The 20,683-nt window shown below is 36.3% G+C and overlaps 1 protein-coding gene across 1 annotated transcript in view; it reads left to right on the forward strand.

Moving 5' to 3' along the window:
* GALNT1 (polypeptide N-acetylgalactosaminyltransferase 1) overlaps positions 1–20,683 on the forward strand; it is an 86,532-nt gene that overhangs the window by 49,643 nt on the left and 16,206 nt on the right. The window contains exons 5-8 of the mRNA XM_034062985.1: positions 10,972–11,138; positions 17,077–17,284; positions 18,886–19,056; positions 20,546–20,663. Of these exons, the coding sequence (XP_033918876.1) occupies positions 10,972–11,138; positions 17,077–17,284; positions 18,886–19,056; positions 20,546–20,663 (664 nt within the window). The remainder of the gene's footprint in view (positions 1–10,971; positions 11,139–17,076; positions 17,285–18,885; positions 19,057–20,545; positions 20,664–20,683) is intronic.

Genomic DNA, 20,683 nt, shown 5'->3' on the forward strand with positions numbered 1-20,683 from the left:
GTTTTCTGGGTTGCTTTCTTTAATGTGTGATGGGGGGAAGATTTCAAGTCCTGGAATTGTGTGGCATGTCAGTTCTTCTGAAATACTGAAGTCTTTAAATCTTTGCCTAATGGATAACTGTTGAAAAGCTGGTGGAATTAGGTGTGCCAGGACCAATTTGCCATACGTATTTAATGGGGATGGCATAACCTGTCAGCTGGACATCAGATCTTTAGGTAGTCCACATTATCCTTTGCATTAATTTCTAGTTCTGTCAACCCTCCCTGTCACCTGTATCACGGCAAGCACCTGCTTGGTTCTTAGGTGCTCATAGGTTAATCTTTATAGATGACCCAGTCCAGGCATCATTTTTATGTTTTGTCCGAGAAATTTTGTTTCCTTACTAGAAGAACAGAAATGTGAGCTGTTTTAATATCTTCTAGGCACTTCTCCAGCTCAGGGAACTTCTCAGTGCAAGACTTCTACAGAAGCTGAAATCTGTGTTCTGCTGAGCCATGCCCCAGTGGTATTAACAGGTTTATATTTATTTTTATTATTTGGCACAAAATTACTGAGGCACATACATGCATTTAAAATCACTGACATATGCCTGAATCGCTAGTCATTTTGTGTCTGTAAGCAGGAATATTATTCTACTTATTCTTTATCTCAATTGAATGATTTGCTTAACAGAAAGAGCTACAGCAGAAGTAATTTTTTAGCTTGGATACTTCTCCCGGTCTGGACTGGGGCATGTTACTGTAACTAATAACTGACAGGGCCACAGCCTCTGGAGGGATGCCTTTGCGTAGGAGCAAGCAGCTGGGGATAACAGGTTGGTTTTAAAGTTGTTAGTAGGATAATTTTTTGTAAGCGTGTCTTATTCTGGTTTGTGAATCAGTCATCAATGTGGGAGTTGAATCACAGTTGCCAGGAAAATACGCAGCTGTGGGCTTGACATGACAGTAAAGAGTAAAAGATGGGTGATTAGGAGCACTAGAGTGTTGCCTTGATTTTTGCTGGAGATGAGGGAGGCAATGGATAAAATAGGTGTGAATGACTAAAATCCGTGTTCAGCTGTGCTTGTGTGTCTTAGGCCAGTATTCAGGCCAGAAAGTGGTTTGTTAAGTGCGTGGAATTTGTATGTGTCATAAGACTTGGTTTTGCTCTCATGCTCTTTGAGGTGACTTGGAAGCTGCTTTGCAAAATGAAGAATGAGTACTGTGTTCTAAGGCAGAGCTTTCCAGGCTGCATTCATTATTTAATAATTTGTGGAATATATAAAATGTTAAGGAGACATTTGGGTCCCTGGTGTGAAAGTTTAAACTCAATTCTGACTGTTTTTACAGTAAAAAAGAGCTTCTTAAAATGCTATTGTCTTTCAGGCACAAGTGGCCAAGGCTGGAAACAAGTCATAGCTGGGACTAGTCTTGTCATGACATACTAGACGTGTCATGATAGTGTAGTTCATATCAGCTTTGGTTCTCACTGGAGCTAGGAGAGTGTCATATTTTGCAGATTGTGATTTCTTAGAAAGGGGTGGACTTCCCCAAGGAGACCTGCAGCAAGGAGGTGTGTGGATAGCTTTGGGATACCTTAATAACCTGTTTTCCAAGGCTATAGATTCTCTAGAACTTAAGAATCTAGACCATAAAAATCTTCCTTTTATTTTGTCCCTTAGTTGGTATAATTTTGCCAGAGTTAAGAGGTATGGATAGTGATAGGGTATAATCAAAGCTTTTAGCCAGGTTGCCCTACGTATTTGTGAACTGGGTCTAAATTCATACAAGCTGTTACTTCAGCTACTTAATAGAAAAATAAGATGCAGACCTCTGAGCGCTTAATATTTCACTAATACACTAATGTGCTCGGTTTAAGTTACAGATGAAGGCTTTTTTGCTGACTTAAACTACCGTGCTCAGTTCCTGTTGCCAAGCTTGCTTTCACAATTGTGAGGAAGTAGGCAATTATTTTTCTGGGTTAAAAGCCATTCTTCTAAGTCTAACTTACATGAATGTTGTGGAATTTGTTGCAGTTGTACTGGTCTCCTTTCTGAAAAAGTTCTTCAAGGAATAATTCTGTTATGTCTTTGCTTTCAAAGAACCCTATTTAGATTTAGGCACTATAATTTTATGACACAATATAATGCTTTTTAGTTATGGGAATGCAGTGTGGCTCTCATACATGTGCTTAAAAATGTATTGTTGATTTTAAGCCTGAAATATGCATGTAAGAATACACTGGAGTTGGTATTTTTAACTTCTCAGAACAAATTGATTTGCTGTATACTTCAGGATACTACAGTTGAATCATAGTATGATGCATTCACAAAATTTACTAATTCCTGTGTGAGGAAAACAGTTTGAGTAAACCTATTCATAGAAAAACAGTAAAGGCACACATGGAAGAACATGCTCTTGGAACTCAAATGTGTAACGCTGGGGCTTTAAATGTCAGTACATGAAGTATTTGCTTCTGTGTGAGGCTAGTGAAGGTGAGCTCTCTTTGCTTCTAACTATTCAGGAGAATAGCGAAGGGATACTTTCATATACTCTTATATATAAAATCTGGTGTAAATGTAGACTTCAACTAAAAGAAGTCTTCTCACTGCTTCTGTTGATACTGATCTCACGTTTGTGTGGCCTTCATGTTCACTGACTGGATGGAGGATTGCACATCAAAAAGGAAAAAGAAGTATACTTTGTTGAATCAGCAGACTGAAGCAATACACACCCAGCAGCTGTATAATTACCAGAGCTGGTGCAAAGAAGGGGATGGTACAAAACTGTAATGGTGAAAAGTGGGATTACTGCTTTTGGCAGCAGCCCACAGTTCCACAAAATTAGGAGGAACATGTGAGAAGGGGGAGGGAAAGGGGAGCAACAAGACACTTTGTTACAAAAAAAAGTTTGTATTAAAAGTTCTGTGTGTACACACAGAAAGGGCATCTTAAATTACCCATAAGGTCGTGGAGATTTAAATATCTCCATAAATTGTGATACACTGTGTGAACTTTTGGTATTCATTTAGGTCAGGTCGTACTGATGTAAGAGATAATAAAAAAGAGTGAAGTTGGCAACATAGGTGGAAGACTTCAGAAGTTTATTCAGTGTTTTGTTACAAGCTAGAAATCCTGGCTGTTCATTAACCTGGCATCTCTAAAAGAAATCTGCTGATCTGACGGCCAGTATTGTAACATTGAACAGTGTCACGCTGGAGATCTGAAAGCATGTGAGGTATTAAAGACTGCAGTTCTTTCAAGCAGAAGTATTTTTTCATCTGGCTTTTGTGGTGCTTATAGCTCGTTACTGGCCCACTGTAGAATCAACATTTGGAAATATTCTTGTTCATGTTGACTTAATGAGTAACCTGGAAGAAATTACCTATAAATCTTTTTCCTGGAAAATTTAGAAGGTGGGGAGAAAGTCACTATAAAAATTCAGCTTGCTTCTTTATACATAAATATATATATTTATATATATACACACACACACCTGTATATGCATACATATATACATGTATGTGCATATATACACAAACACTTCGCAATCTCATTCTTAGTTACGAGTGTCTTCTATTTTGGATAAGCAGACGTATCCTGAACTATATTCAAATTGATAGGTCAAATATGGAGAATAATTTGGCTAGGGAACTTAGGGCTCAATTTCAGTCTTTGAAGACAGAATTGTGTTTGCTTCTGTCAAGAGACACTTTCCTGTGACTGCTTTCAGGATAAGGAAAATAGTAATTGCAGCTAATTATTTTTGTGAAATTCTGCTTGAATTCTGTAACCACAATGGTTTTAAGGACCATTTTGGATTTTGTTTCCAGGGTCTAAAGAAGATTTCTGCTTGACTCATGAGATAATGCGACCTTTCTTATATCCAAATGTTTGAGATCAGAAGAAAGGAAAATTTCATACTCTTGATGTCAGGTAAATTACGTAATACTATTCAAGGCAGACATTAAGCAGGCTGGATGGAAATGCTTAAGAATAAGGGATTTGCCTGCATTCAAGTCACCTGTTCAGAAAGATTAATTGGAGTTGTGATATGAATTGCAGAAATGAAGACCTCTTTGTAAGCCAAATTGCTTTGATTTGGTTGGAAGAAGCAGTTTCAAGGGTAGCATGAAGTTTTGTTGTAACCTTATCTGCAGTGCTTTCTCTTTGTGCAGCCACAAGTTAGAACTGTGGTTGCATGCAGTCTGTGTAGTGAAAAGTGGTTTGGCATGTTATGACAGTCAGCAATTCGATCTTTCTCAGAAGTATTGCTTTTAGCCCTTCTAGCTGTGTTGCTTCTGTGTGAAAATGAGATCTTTATTCATCTTGATTGTCTTCAATTTGGGAGCTGGGGTTTTCTTAAATTTTATACTGGGAACAGTTTTATTGACACTCTTGTTCATAATGATATCGTGAGGCTGCTGCTTATAAACAGGAAAAAATAAGTCAGAAACACACCACTTGAGTGGTGGTGGTTCTTGCTGTAGTGTTTTGACACTTTCTCTGCCACCCCTGCTACAGGGCTTTATCTTCTGATGGAAATGTAGGTCAGTCTGTACGGCTTAAGGTGTCTTATTTCTAAACTATTTTCATCCTTGACTTAAGTAGAGAGGAGGTTTTGCATTAGACATAGCTGTGTTTATTGCAGGCTGTAACTTACAGTAAGTGGACAGGTAAACAATGGATTACTGACATTTTATTGCACTGTGGTGATATTCATCAGATATCGGTAATTAAAGCCTGAGAGGCGTCCAGATTTTCTGCTTTTCTTCTCTATTGATCTGGCATTCATTTTGGCAATCTCAGTAGAAAATGAATGTGTATTTTCAAGATCTAAGGATACTGTTGCTTACTTCCCAGAGACTCAAATATATTTGAATACTCAAGAGTATACTGTTTGTACTACATCAGTGATATTAAACAGATTTAATACAGGGGCTGTACTGTATAGTATTTCCTGAAAGTTTCAGCTCTAACCTGATTTTCAGCTAGACTTGGACTATTCCTTTGTCAAATTTTACAAATTTGTTCTGGGATGCAGTTTATTTGTAAATTCAGCCTTTATTTATAACTTGTTTGTAGTATGCAAGATAAAAGATTGTAGTAAATTTGTAAAATATCTAAATATGCTTCCCTTCCTTCCCCAATCTGTTGCTAGTACAGCTTTCAAAAATGTATCAGCACTTCATTATCATACTGCACATATGAACTCTAAGCCCTACTGGGGTTTCCCAGCTGAGCTGCTTAGTGCACAGGAGACACTTTTGCTTGTGTTCCACCTCTGTCCTTTATCACAGTGCTCAGGGCTATGTGCACTGGGCTTGTAAACAAGGATTGCATAGGTGATTTACTGCTGTTAATGTTTTTGAGTCCTTGTAAATTGTTGGTCATGCCTTGAACCTATGAAAGGCTGGTGGAATCCGGGAATAAAGTTGGTATCAGGTGTAGTGAATGATGGCTCACGCAGTGTCTGAGTCTTATTATTTTTTGTGATTCGGGTAAGCATAAGACACTTTGTTTTGAAAACTATGTTTAGAAACCAAAAAAAAAGGATGTTTCAGTGTTAACTTGTGCTCTCATTGTTCCTCTGTGGAGAATAACCTGTTGGCAGCATCAGAAGGGGTAGAGATCTGCCCTGTAGGATTTAGAAATTTCATGTTTATTTCTAGTACAGAATATAATTATGACAAAATCTTTATAAAAAGTACCTTTTTGTTTTGTTGTTTGTTTGGGGTTTTTTATTGCCTCAATGAATGAGGTTTTTCTCAATTGTATCACACTGCATAAACATTATGGCAGTGAATAATTAATTTCCTACAAAACCTCTACCCTGTTTAGATTTTTTTTGGGGGGGGGGGGGGGGGGGGGGGGAGGGGGCATGGGTCTTAGCCTATGAAACAAAAGCATTTAGTAGGTGTTGGGATATTAAATCCCATTTTATTATGTTACTTTCAGAAATTATTTAGCATGACTTTGAAGGGTGTACTAACATTGTAAATATTTTGTCTTTTGAGATTTGAGAATATTACACATGTAGCGTTCAATCTCTTTGGTTTTAGGTATAATTTCTAAGTAAATTGATCTATGAATACAATTTCATAGTATCAATAGAAAGCCAAGCAAGTACTGTTCTATATTAAGATTGCTGCACAGCTGCATTTTTTTAAGATAAATTTGAAGTGCTTGTGAAAGTTCCAACAGCAAACTGAAAGACGTGGTGTTAGGATAGTGAAGGGTGGTGTCCCGAGTCCCTGGCATTTCTGTGTCTGGGGTGCTGATGGCTAGAGTGGGTAAGCCTTGTCAATCTCCCAGTCAGGCACTGAGCAGAGCAGATAGGTATCAGAAGAATTTTACCTTCTGAGGAATTCAAATGAAGGATCTTGTAAGATCACCTGGTAGATTACTTCTGTCCCCACAGTGGTAAAGTACAATTTTCTCATTCTTTCACTGGCATCCGAGGAGAGAGAGGCTTCCAGTTCTGCTAGATGTGGAGAGGGGTTGAAATTATATGGTTGTGGTGATGCAGGAAGTGCAAAATGAAGAGTTGTCTTCCTTCCGTGCAAGATTGTGCTGAAGCAGCAATTAAACTTGAGATTAATGGCTTAATTTTATTTAGACAGAATCGCATTACTTGCTGTCTCTTCTGGTTATTTTCATAATATCTTCTGTGGACTATTTGTACCCTGTGTTGAAAGAGAAAGTAGGAAAGCAGCCTGTTCAGAAGTTCTTCAGGTGCATTTGAAGTAGCATCAGGTACTTTCCAAGTGGCTATGTGTAACCTGCTGAATACAGTTCTCTTTTGAGATTGTTTTTGTTTGTTTTTTTTTTCTTTTTCTGAATATCCCATATCTAAAACATGCAGAGCTTCTATATACGATTCAATTAACACCTTCATTAAAAAATCATGATAACAGAGAAGTATAACACAACCCATAGTTGATTATTTAGACTTCCATCTTAAAAAGTTCCGTGGATTTAAACCCTTGAAATCAGGCTACAGGGTGTTAGGGACAACTTAAGCTTATTCTGCTGTCACTGTTCTTCTTTAGCAATGTTATATATGATAGAATCTGTTCTCCTTCCTTTACTTTCAGTCCATTAACTTTGAATTTAAGTTGTGAAGGATTTGGACATCTTACACTGCCTTGTGCCCTTGGCAAGATACGGACCTAAGAGTACCTACGTAGTTCTAAAGAACTGAGCCTGAAGTATTCTGAATGCATGATGCAAAATTCCCAAAAGGTGAAATTCTGTGAAGATTGTGTATGACTGTTTTAGAGGGGTCAGAGCAGAGTATGTCTTTATAGTTCTGTGGCTCCTTAGTAGAGCAACTTCTAAAAGTCTAGCTTCTAAACTTGTTTTTCTGAAATCTGATTTTGATTGGGCATTAAAAATTTGGATAACTTCATTTCCTAACTAATTTTCCATTTTATTTCCTAGTTACATGAAAGCAAAAAATAAAAAATTAGGGAAGAATACAAGGCTAATGCAGCTGACGGTGGAGATTTCAGTGCGTGAGATGGAGACTTGCTATGAAATAAAGAACATTACTGTTTTAAGCATTGGAACGTGTACATGAAGAAATGTAGACTAATTAGGCTGTCTTGATCATATTTTAACAATCTGGCATATTAGTTTCCTGTGCCTGTAGGTAATAGGGCAGTAAGTCTCTGCTTGCATTTTAAATGTCTGACATTTCTGGGGACTTTCCACAGTTTAAATAATATATTGAGTCACATTAGCCAAGAGTTTGCATCATGAATGCTGTAGATTTAGGAAAGAATGATGCATTTGATGTGAAGTAGACATTCTCAGCTGCTGTTTGGAGTCTTCATTAAATTCCTGGAGATGGTATGCCTTCCTAATATTATGCACTCAATTTTGAAACTGTTTGAGGCAGGCTCCAACAAAGGGAACGTAATATATTAGTTGTTAATTAAAATTCAAATTGTCCTTAATTCATACACTATGTGTCATACAACTCATGGTTATATTCTGCTACTAATGTTGCATAACAGTTGAAACTAATACGTTATTTTAAATTCTGTAGTAATCCCTTTCTGGAGTAATGTGTTTTCAAATGAAAGAAAAAAAAGATTCTTAATTTATATATTAGTAAGGATGAAACGGGGTTTATATAAAAAGTTAATACTCTAATTACAGGCATCACCTGTTCTATTTTATTGGTCTGATATTCTACAGCAATACATTCTTGGGGGGAAGGAAGGAGTGTGTGTCAGTGGTTTCAAAATTAAAAATGGAGTACATAGCTAAAAGGTATTTATAGAAAGGGAGGTGAAAGGAATATGAAAAATCAGGTATCATACTATTCTTTCCTTTATTCTACCTGCGTCAGTGGATCTTTCCAGAATAACTTCACACCAAACCCTTTAAGAATAGCATTCAAAAATTTCAAGCCAGTTTTATTATGAAATACCCTTGTGTTACACATGATACGCTTTTACATATTGCTAAACAAGCCAGTCTAGGGTGGCTCTTAAATTGTTACCCCAGAAAGGGTTGATCTGTGGGGCTGAGTTTAGGCTTTCCCCTTAAGGAAAGGAGGATGTTCACCTTCTGCACGACAGGGCAGTGGGAATGCCTTTTTGGCATCTCAGAAGAAGATACCTGTAAGCCTGCCTCTTAGTACTAAAAAGTTCCCCTTCAAAGATGGGTCTTAAATGTTTTGATATATTTATACTTAGGACAGCGTAATTGTTTATAGGCATGGTAGTCCCTGATCACTTGGCTAGCTTTTATTATACCAGTTCATTGGTTTGAGCTCAAATAAAATGTTCTGTAAGACCATGACAAAAAAAGCAAGGCTGGAGATGAGAGATTTCATATCACAATAGTAGATCCTGTGGCCGCCTCGGCAAGATATTCTTGGTGAATGACACATTGTTATTGCTTTTCAGAGAACTGCTAGCAGGCTCCTCAGGTTTTTTACAAATATTCTGCCAAAAAGTAGAGGAGCAATAGGTGGATCGGTGTTCCTACTGTAGCTGAAGGTCTACAATCAGATGCTTCTTTTCTAGTCTAGGAACCAGTGCAGCAGAAGGAATAAAACATTAAGAATCTGGTTTTAAAGTAGCAAAATAGGCTGAACAAATAACAAATATGAGGGAAAGATTATTTGGTTTGTGATTTAATATTTCATCTGAAAGTCATAGCATCTTTTTAAAAGGCTATTTTATTTTCCAATTGATACCACAGAAATAACTTCTTCAGCTGGCATGCTTTGCAATTTTTTTTTTCAAGTGTGAATTAAATTGGAAAACATAGGGATATATGGCTACTTTCACTAAAGATTTTATCATATTTCCCAAAGTTTTCATGATCACTTCAGTGCAACAATTAATTATATTTGGCCATTAATATACAATATTGAAGACAGGTAGTGCCTGATCCTACAGCATCAGTTCTCAGAAATGAAAAATGATGCCACAGAAGGTCTTTCAGATAGTTCTTCAGTTGTATCTGGATTTACAGATCTGGGATCTCTATGCACACTGAGGTTTTGTCTCCACCTCAGAGCTGAAATGACTGTGCTGTGAGAGCTGCTCTCACTTCAAACAGCTCTGGCTAACCAAGTTATCCAGCAAATGAAATATTCCTTTTGGGAGCCCAGTTTTGGTTGACATTTCTGGTGTCACTGGTTTGGATGGGATTAGATGCCGACACCATAATCCTGTATTGGCAGGCTGTTCTTTCAGCATTGGTTTTATATGTTTAAGATAGAGGATACATACTATATACTTCTCCAGCTTTCAGACTGTACTGCTGTTAAGGTGATAGTCATGAATACTTGTTTCTATATTTTAATAACATTTAGATCAGGTTACAGGACAGCAAATCAACTAAAAAATTTGGGATCTAATAAAAACATTTTAAATGAAGGTCCATTTGATGTATTTCTTTTCCCTCTCCAATGTTTTCCTTGTGTTTGTGATCTGCGTACATCTCTATCTTTGATTCTTAAAGGATTTGTACCATCAAATCTTATGTAAGTCTCTGTGTGATTTTGAATGTGCAGGAGGAACAGATCTATGCAGAGAACACTTCAGTTTGCAGGGTTATTTTTTAGAGCAGAATTGTGTTTGCAGAATTGTTAAGAGTACTTTGTGTACAGCATATTGATTTTTTTTTTGAGATACTGAAAATATCACTTGTTTTAAAATAGTATTATAGAGTGTAAAATGTTGGCTGCATGTGGGATTCCTTGGAGCATGTATCATACATCTGCTGCTAGGAGAACTAAACCTATGGTTTTGTGTGCTATTTTTGGAATGTATGTAATTCTCTTTTAACTTGGTGAGCCTTTATATAGTACTTCTAACATGTATACAGTAAGTAGGAAAAAAGCCCTGTTTGTGTAATATAAACACATTAAAGTATGAAAGACACTTAACTCACCAGTATTACAGGTGGTGTTTTTTTTTTCCAAACATCAGTTGTGCCCAGGATTCTTTCATTCTCTTATTATTTGGTTTTGTTCATTATAGATTTCTTATTGCATTTACTTCATAGTTTGTTTGCCATTTCTTGTGTCTCTTTCCATTCTCCCTCTGTACCCATTACAGTACTATGATTTTGCCCTTGCGCTCTAAGGGAATGCAAGCCTAAATTAGGGTATTGGATTAATCTGTCTGGGCATACTACTCTTCACAAAACAGGGGTAGTGGAGACACATAATGTTATCTCTGTGTCTTAGCAGTATGGATGTCTCTTCTAGTATTGGTTATTAAATCGAGGTTATCCTTTTTTAGTGGTATGATGGAATACATAGATGTATACATAACTATACATAAGGGTGTGTTTTAGGTAAAAATATAAATTGGTGCACCTTTGCTCCTTTGTCATATTTTTCATACAACTGATGTATTGTGAATGTTAGTATTGACACTCAGAAATAAACTTCAAAGTTGCAGTTTTGACTGAAGGCTTGACCTCTACAAATGGATGATGGTATACCTTATTCTTGTTCACAGGTGTAAAACGAAGGTGTACGCAGACAACCTTCCCACAACAAGCGTCGTCATTGTTTTTCACAATGAGGCTTGGAGCACACTTCTACGAACTGTCCACAGTGTGATAAACAGGTCACCACGACACATGCTGGAAGAGATCGTCCTCGTTGATGATGCCAGTGAAAGAGGTAATGATAACACCAGTGCTGTAGCTTGCTGCTCTTTATACTTAAAAAAATTGAGACTGACTTTCTACAGGCTTAGCTTTCCTCTGCAAAACACAGTAGCTGAGGCAGGGGAAGGCTGAGTGAGTAGTGCCCATTGTGAAACACAGGTGGGTCATTCTCTACTGAAAACTAGTGTAAGTTTGTCTGTTTACTTTTTGGTTGACAGTATAGAGTTTGTGTTTGCTAGAGGCTTTATCCTATCACAGGTTTCATATTTTGTGTTTAGAATTTTAACACATTCCTAAAGCTTTTAAGAGTATTTAATACTTGAATCACCTGGTGAATAGTGGCAAAGGTGACTGTTCCTCACACGCATCCAAATTTGCTATCACTACCACCATTAAAGTTGGTCTTCAGAGGGATTCATTTTGGTTATTCAGTTCATGGGAAGCTGAAGTTCAGTTTCTGTCCTGTAAGAGCTTCCACTCTGAATGAAAGCTTCATGCTGCAGCATGAAACTTTTCATGTATAATGAAATTAACAGGTGAAGCTTGAAGCTGTTTTTTTTTCTTAAAATAACTTTATTCAGATTTTACTCTTTTCATATATTTTGTAAATTACAGTATAGTAGAAATAAAAATAATATTCTGGACAATATGTGACATTTCGTTTTGGTTAATAGTTGGTATTTGGTGTGTTCCTGGCTTAATCTTCCTCAGTGGTATGGGTTATAAAATATAAATTGAGAGATGTTTTGGGGTTGGTTTTTTTTGTTTTGTTTTAAATGGAAATGAGAAGGTATTATGGTTTTTTTTTGTTTAAAATGTTTCTATCTTTTTAGATTGAATCATCCTCCTTTTCTGTATTTCTACATTGAAAGTTTTCCACTAGGACTAATAGCTAATAGGCCACTAGAAAAAAGTCTTGGCAACCACCATTTATAGGCTATTATCTGTATCAGCAGGATTCCCATGGTTTAGTCATGGAAGGGTTTTACACCAAGCATGCTGACACATGTTCCTGATGCTACCAGTGATGCGAAATCCATATTCTTTTGCTTATGGTAATCCCAACTTCAGGAATGCTTCATCCCTGGCAGTGTTCAAGACAAGGTTGGATGAAGCCTTGGCTGATATGGTTTAGTGTGAGGTGTCCCTGACCATGGTAGGGGGTTTGGAACTGGATGATCTTAAGGTCCTTTCCAACCCTAACTATTCTATGATTCTATAATAAGAAGGCTGACTGTTGTCGAAATAACAAGATCTGTCCAAATAAGGTGTATGAATGAAGAAGGACACTGGATTTCAGACTGTATGGTCTAAGTAGCATCATGATAACATGGATGCAGTGGTTAACAGAAGGTTTTATAGTAGTCAGTAAGCATTACAATATTTGTAGTTGAAGAACTTTAGAAGTGGATTTTTGCACTTTGTCTAACCTGTTAGCATAATGAATTTCTTCAGGTTGTTTGTATGATGCCTTAACATATTAGCTTGCTTATTACAAAATATGTTGGTACAGAGTATAGCTGATTGGGGACTAGGCGAGTGAACTAAAGAAAGATTGTATCAACTAATGGTGCTCTGACCAACCTGTTTTCCTAAGGAAGCCTAGCTCATGCACTCAGGTTGCGCTTGCACTTGTATCTGCCTGTGTTCCTTTCCTCTGTGGCACCCTCTCTTGTTTTTGCTTTCTTACCTGATTGTAACTGCTTCAGCTAACTTCAGTGCAATTTGGAAGAAGCTACAGAGGCCTTAAATACAGTTAGGCTTTGGCAGCAGAGGAGGAATGCCTGTGCAAAAGGCTACTACATAAATGTGTCCCAGATTAGATGAGAGAGATGTGATTAACCTTTGCTTTTAGAAAGTCGCAAGATCAAATTTTCATTGTTTTCACTTGTGGGGAAGCTTTAATGACACCCCTCAACTTCTTGTCCTTTTGCAACCTTTATGTAAAAAATCCATATTTCTTTGGTTCTGATCTATGTGAAACTGCTCATTTCTCTTGGAGTTGTTCCCAGGGAACAATCCTCTTTTTAATGGATGCTGATATTTGGATTCTGAATGCGTATACTAGGTTATTATGCAGGTATATGCTTCCTTAATGGAAAAGAGGTAGTACATTTTGTGTACAGACTTTTGCTAGGAAGACAAAGGTTTTTGCAAGTATGCTGTTTCATCTGTTAAAACAGTCATTGGAAGTAATTCAGATCAGTGCTAATGATTAATTGTGACAGGCCAGCTTTCAATATGACCTATAAATAGAGCAAACTAATATTAAAATAATGTAGACATAGTATTAATGTCTTTGCCTTTCAATTTCTGTTTTAGAAAAAATCAATTGTAACATAGCAGTAGCTGTGTTGTCATTATGAATTACAGAATTACAGTCCAGTTAAAAAAGCCCATGGCTTTCTCTAGGTAGATAGGTTTTACAAGTTTAGGCTAGGTAATAAAAGCAAGGGAACTTAATTCCAGGCTGAAAAATACAACATTTCAAACTTTTTTCCATGTTGTTATTGAACCTGTTCCAGCATACAGTTTTGAAATCTGTGATCTTCATTTCAGATCACTCAGGCATCTTTTATTCCTAGTTATTTTCAACAGCTACTGAAAGGGTTTGGTTTATTTTGTTTTCCAAAAACTTGTTATTTTGCATGCATGCTTTTGCATTAAACGAAACGGAAGGGTATGATGCCTCAAAATTTGAAGGGTTTAACATATTCTACTTAAGCATTCTGTTTGTGTTGAACTAAACCAGCAGACTTTCCCAGAAAAAAGAATATGGTAAGTCTGGATAGTGTATTTTGAATTCTAGCATCAGAGGCAATTTAATTGGAATTAAATAAGCATTCAGTTTGCCTGAAGCACACTTTGTACCTGCTAGTGTCATGCCCTTAGAAGAATGAATTTGCATGATATCACCCAGTTATATTCACCAAAAAGAAAAACTTTGGGGAAACAAGACCTATCTGTAAACCTGTTCTCTAGTTACTGATCAGAATTATATGGTTTTAAGTATTGATCTTTGGTAACTATTTAAAAAAAAAATGAAACAGGGGAAATCAGGGTTAGTCAGTACTTAAAACTAGGTCAGCACTGAATGGCCAAGCATTTTAGGCAGATTACATTAGGATAGAATACACTCATAGAAGTTGGTTACATAGATACAGATCAAGGCAATATAACAAAAAAGAAATTGCTGACAGTAATATCTTATAAAACATTCATACTGAAAACTGTGTTTGTATACTTATGTGATAAATCTGTGTTTTATTGTCATTTCATAGAAAGAGGCATTGTTTGAAACTTAATTTTTCATTTATATTCATATAAATATGGCTCAGAATTGGTAAGATGTTTTTCAACTTTAGCACTTAGTTGACTTGGACTGAATACATCTGGTTTTCTTTGGCTTTCTTAGTTCTGTTATTGACACAGAGGATGCTCTTTAAACTGTCCATAGTCTTAGGTAAAATTATGCACCCTTTTGATGCAGAAAAAGTTTGAAAGGAATATCCAGAACAATAAGTTAAATGAAACAAAAGTTATACCTCTGAAAATAACTAAAATTATTGTTTCCAAGTAGAAGCTTTTGGGGGAGGAAGGGTGGTCGGGTTTTGTTTCTTTGGTGGTTTTTTAGTTGTTTAGTTGTTTGGTTTTTTTGTTAAATACCATCAAAGCTTGCTCCATTGGAAGTGTATGAAGCAATGCTAAAATCCTACTCAGCTGTCATTTTAGGTCACTTGTAAACAACTGACTCTAATGCATCAAATTTTTTATTCTTTTTATTTACTTTTTTTAATACAGGATGTAGTACACACAGGAAGCAGTAGGTTTGTCTTGAAAATAATCTCTGCACCTTGATTCTGGCATTACTGGTAGGCATGCTTTCTTTCAAAGAAAAAGTGCCACCTTAGAAGAAACTATTACTAGTTCCTGGATGTGTGACTAGTCCAAGTCTCTAGACTGTTGCTATTTAAACTAAGGGAGCAGTTGGTGAGGGATGTGTGTCGCTCTAAGAGACGATGCTCTGGAGAGAAAATACGCTGCTTAAATTTGAGCATTGAATCCTGATTGCTGGTAGCAGAGGAACATCAGAAATCTTGATGCCTGTGTTATTTTTCCATGCTTTTGTAGGGATGAGATATCAAGCTTTACTATTTTATTTATTTTGCTGGAAAAGTGTAACTCTGCTTTGTTAGTTCTTGACTGCTGCAGTTGTATTATTGAAATCTTTCTTTCTCTCTTCCTCCTGGCAGAATTTTACCATTAATTGTGCATTCAAGAACCATATCCCAGCCCCTATTCATTCAGCTCAAAGCAATTAAAACTACTTTAAAAACTTGTCAGTACCATACATGAAATGTGCAGAGAAACATGCTGATCTGTGTGACTTGCTCATGAGATGGTTAGCATAGAGAGGGGTGCTTCACTGTTTTATTCATTTTCTGTATATCATGAAAGCCATAGACATTAAAACAATAAAATCTACCATAGTATTAGTTCCTTTAAATTAATGCTTTGGAAAGCCACCCTGTAAGAGGTGGGATTATATTTGCTACATACTCAGCCAAATTATCTCTGTGCTCAATTTCAGAAGGCCTACAAAATGCTCAGACATGTACACTTGATTTGTACTAATAAACATTTATTCATTTCAGTCTCTGTTAATATGCAAAATAAGAATTTACTTGTTTTGAGTTTCTCTGGGGACAAATATTTAAGATCTATCAACTGCTTAGGCTCTTTTAGCACAGTTCAGCTTTCAAGATGTCAGAACTTATTTCTGCGGGATTTAGTGACAGTCCAAAAATGCACAAAAGAAGAAATGAGGAGGCAATTAGAACTCATTCATCTGGAGCAGTGCTAAGGAATGGTAATCACCCCCTGGTCAGGTCTGCCTCTTGAGATTTACAAAACAGCCATTAAGAGTTCATGTGGTGCTTCTTCTCCCCCGCTGCCCCTCCTTCTCCCCCTGCCCAGTTTATTCTTGTATGAGTTAATACTGTCTTATGCTAAATCATGCTACAGGCTTTGCACTGTTGTACAACTCCCATGTGCTACGAGCGTATAATCGAATATATTCCGTAGCTATAAGACTGTTTTGACTTTTTTTTTTTTTTTAAGATTTGAAATTTGCAAGTTATTGCAGAATTTTGTTTCTATGACTGTCAACTGCATTCTCCTTTCATTCTTCGTTCTTCCTTTGGCATCATCCATCATAATCTAATAACTCTTTGTAATGCAAGTAATTTTAAGTCTCTAGGCATATGGTAGTTGGTTATGGGTGTTCTATTTTGAATAATTTGTTCTTCAGTTAAGCTGAGGTTTGTTGGTGTTAATCATTTATGTGTAGATAATTTTGTCCTTATTTATGTTTTGAGGTGTTGCAGTGATGATTTAACAAAAAAAATGTTAGCTAGAAAAAACTAGAGAAAACACAACTGAAAAATTAACTTGGTCATGTTTTAAACTGCTTGTGAAGAAATTACCTGTAAGTTACAGTCCTGAGGGAGGTAACTTGTTATATTTAGCTAGTTGGATCATTTTCTGTATTTTCTTGGTAGAGAAGTGTCTTGTCCAAGAACACTTATGCATGTATTTGAAAGTAAGAGTCACATCTACTCCATAATAAAGACTTGTCTATTCCATCTGCTTTCTGTATAAACATTCTACACTCTCTTCATTTTTGTGTTTTCCGTAGTGAAGAAATGAAGAGGAGGAGGAACTTCCTGCTCTAGCAAGTGAAACACATGGAGATGTGGAAGGGCATATTGTAAAGTGTAGAATAAGCATCAGCGGAAACTAGCTGAGAAAGTAAGAAAGTAGGAAAAGGATAGAAAAGAAATGAGGAAACGTCTCTTAATTCTCTTCTCATTAAAAAAAATAAAAGAAAAAAAAAGAATTGCTGAACTATGTGACTGACAGTTTTCATGGTTTTTGATCATTCTTTACAGACTTCTTGAAAAGACCATTGGAGAATTACGTGAAAAAACTAAAAGTACCTGTTCATGTGATTCGAATGGAACAGCGTTCTGGATTGATTAGAGCCAGGTTAAAGGGGGCTGCTGCTTCTAAAGGCCAGGTCATCACCTTCTTAGATGCTCATTGTGAATGTACAGTAGGCTGGCTTGAACCTCTGCTGGCAAGGATCAAAGCTGACAGGTAATTATCCACTTCTTGGTCCATGTTGGTTTTCTCAGTTATTAAGAAATGTTCTAAGGATTACAATACAGCCTACAAGCAATATCTACTTTCTGAACAGCTGGATAAATTCTCATTGGTGTAAGGATAAAAGGGTAATTCAGAACAACTTTTAAAAAGTAAAACTTGGTTTAAAGTGAAACTTACATTGGGATGCATGGGATAATGTGTTGCACAGCAGAAGGTGTAAGCATGAATGTAGCTGAGAAAGCAATGGCATTTGAGTCTTCAGTCTGCAGCCCAACTCATTCCTTCATGAATTTGGGAGGATATTTTTGAGGAAGAAATGAAGCCCTGATCTCATGTAACACCAACACTGTTGGCAAGAACTGTCAAGTTTACTGCTTTCAGGTTCATATTTGATTATTTTGTAACATACTTGTATTGTGGAAGTCTGTGCTGTGTCTTAAGTCTACTGGCGTGTATTTTCTACAGTTAGAATACTTACTATAATCATACTGATCTACTGCAGTAACATAGCTTTAGATTTCTATCATAACTCAATACTCACAACTTATATCCATGATAGTGTGATAGAAATTGTGTTGAGGGGAAAAAAGAGAAAGAATGGTTTGCTTTATAAAACATTAATATATCTAAACAGTAACCCTGTAGTTGCCTAGCTAACATCTGTTAGTAAACAGCATACTAAATAGACTAGATATTAAGTCTGGTGTTACAGGTCTCCATTTTGTTGTTATGGTTGTAGATAAAAATCACTATAAAATGATACATTATATAATATAGCATTACACAATGAAAAAGCTGCTAGTAAAGAATCTTTGTTCAGCATTGTGCTGAGACTTAACACTAACCTTTATCATTAATAGACTTTCTTTGAGACTACAGTACATAAATTTTTACAATTTGTGCAAATGGCTCAACTAAATAAGTCCTTTCAATTTAGTTGCAACCACTGAATCTTTTTACTGTGCTTTCCATGAGAGGATGCCTGCTTGATGATGGTTACTTAAGTGTTTTTATGATGATTAGAATTAGTTTCTGTGAGTTTGTGTCTTAGTAACATCAGGACAGTGGACAAAAAAGCCTCTTTCCATCAACCTTGATGCAGCAGTTCTACTTTGTTAGTAATGCCTAAAATTTCTTACTCCTGAAAGCATATAAGAATACTTTCCCAGAGCTAATGACTAAGTTTTAATTTCAAAACATGTAAGTTACTTTGACTACTTAACTAGAAACAAAAAACCTCCTTTTCTGTACAATCACTGTGTAGCTCTGAGAGCTGTGCTCCATTTCTCCATCTGCAAAGGGATGAATATTTATTTATGGTAATAATACAAATGCTATTTAAAAAAAGAGCTAGTATTGCCAAAATTTTATTAGAAAAACACATTTTCTGTTAGACTAATTAACTCTAATTAGCAAGACAGAATTAGACTGTGTTTCATGGCAATAATCTATTGAGTACTGTTGTTAAGAGATGGCATTATAAAAATTTAAACTGTATATGTTAAAAACAAAACCCAAACAAACCAAAGCAACAAAAGCCCCAACTTTTTTGACACTTTAATGAATAGGTTTTGGTTCTTTCTTTTTCCTAGGAGGACAGTAGTGTGTCCGATCATTGATGTAATTAGCGATGACACCTTCGAATATATGGCAGGTTCTGACATGACGTATGGTGGATTCAACTGGAAGCTGAACTTTCGTTGGTATCCTGTTCCTCAAAGAGAGATGGATCGACGGAAAGGAGACCGAACTCTTCCTGTTAGGTAATGAGAAATTATTAAATGGGTCACAATGTTCACCTGGTGTTTGCTCATATTCTTTCTAGGTTAATCTTGTAAGTACTTACTTGAATTTTGTTGTAGCATCATTTTTGACTGATCAAAGGAACAGCATAAAAGTTCTTTTACATGGCTTGGTTGATAGAATCATAGAATAGTTAGGGTTGGAAAGGACCTTAAGATCATCTAGTTCCAACCCCCCTGCCATGGGCAGGGACACCTCACACTAAACCATATCACCCAAGGCTTCATCCAACCTGGCCTTGTTGGTAACTTTTGGTAGCAATGAATTACTATATTTTAACTAGCTTTTTTTTTTTATACTGATGCATGGGCTTTTATTGAAATTTCTAACAAATTAAACAATGTTTTGGAAAGATGCATCCATTTATGGTCTGTTTGTATATTTGTGTGTGTGCATACGTGTATAAACTTAGCATCTTCAAAGTGCATGGGTGGGAGGTGGAATTATACTTGAATATTATGACAAAGGTAGTAAGAAAGAGAATTTGTGTGTAATGTGTACTTTTTAACAATTGCAGACTTATATTTTCTGTCCTTACTGGCCACTTCTGAAAAGTGGACAAACCTTGCTTACCATAAAGTTGAGGATATGGTCTTTACTGGTTTTTATTTGACTTTCATTTAAGAAATCAAGAGGTCTTCTCACTATATTGCAACCCACGTGCACCCTGATTTCCTTTTTAGGGGAAGGAAAGTAATATAAATTTTTATTTAGGTTGTGACCTAGCTTGTCTTTTAGGTGTATTTCAGAAAAAGGACAAAGTGTTTCAGGAAAATGGCTAGTTGTAGAAAATAATTTATGCTAAAAGTGTAAATAACTTGTACATTGAACCACAGAGTTGTATTGTGATTCAGAGAATATTCAGAAAATTTGGAAGCCTAATATATAGGCTAGTGTGTAATTGTTGACCAAAAAAAGATAGACATCTGGGAGAAACCCAGCACAGGGGAAATCAGCACAGTTTTATTTTTCATACCACTAAGGAATTTGTAAAGAAAATCTAGATTTAACCCTGACTGTATAATTTTCTTGTAGAAAGCAGTAATAATGAAAGCAAGCAGGCCACTTCATGGCCCCCCATAACTTTCACGAGCAGTTGCCAGAAGTATAGATTTCCTGTAAGAAACTGGTTTCTTTTTTATGAGCGATCACTGTTGGAGGCAGAAGTCTTTCTCAGGCATGGCAGCAGCTTTTCTATGGGCTATTTCCCTATGTGGACTCCAATTTAAATTGAGAAAATAAGGAGAACTGTCACTAACTGGTTCCATCTCTGGAAAATTTTGAGCTAGGAAGTACATTAATAGTAACTGAATTTGGATGGAAGCCAATGAGAAGGAATGTGTTGGGAACTTGAGAAATAAAAAACTATTTTGTCATTGAAAGTGTCAAATGTGTTTTTGTTTTTAGTGACTGACACTTTTTTTTTTGTCTTCTTTCCCTCCATCCCAGGACACCTACAATGGCAGGAGGTCTTTTTTCAATAGACAGAGATTACTTTCAGGAAATTGGAACATATGATGCTGGAATGGATATTTGGGGTGGAGAAAACTTAGAAATTTCTTTCAGGGTAGGTAAAACTCTTCAGTG

Source organism: Melopsittacus undulatus, chromosome 1 (assembly GCF_012275295.1).
Source record: "Melopsittacus undulatus isolate bMelUnd1 chromosome 1, bMelUnd1.mat.Z, whole genome shotgun sequence".
Lineage (NCBI taxonomy): Eukaryota > Metazoa > Chordata > Aves > Psittaciformes > Psittaculidae > Melopsittacus > Melopsittacus undulatus.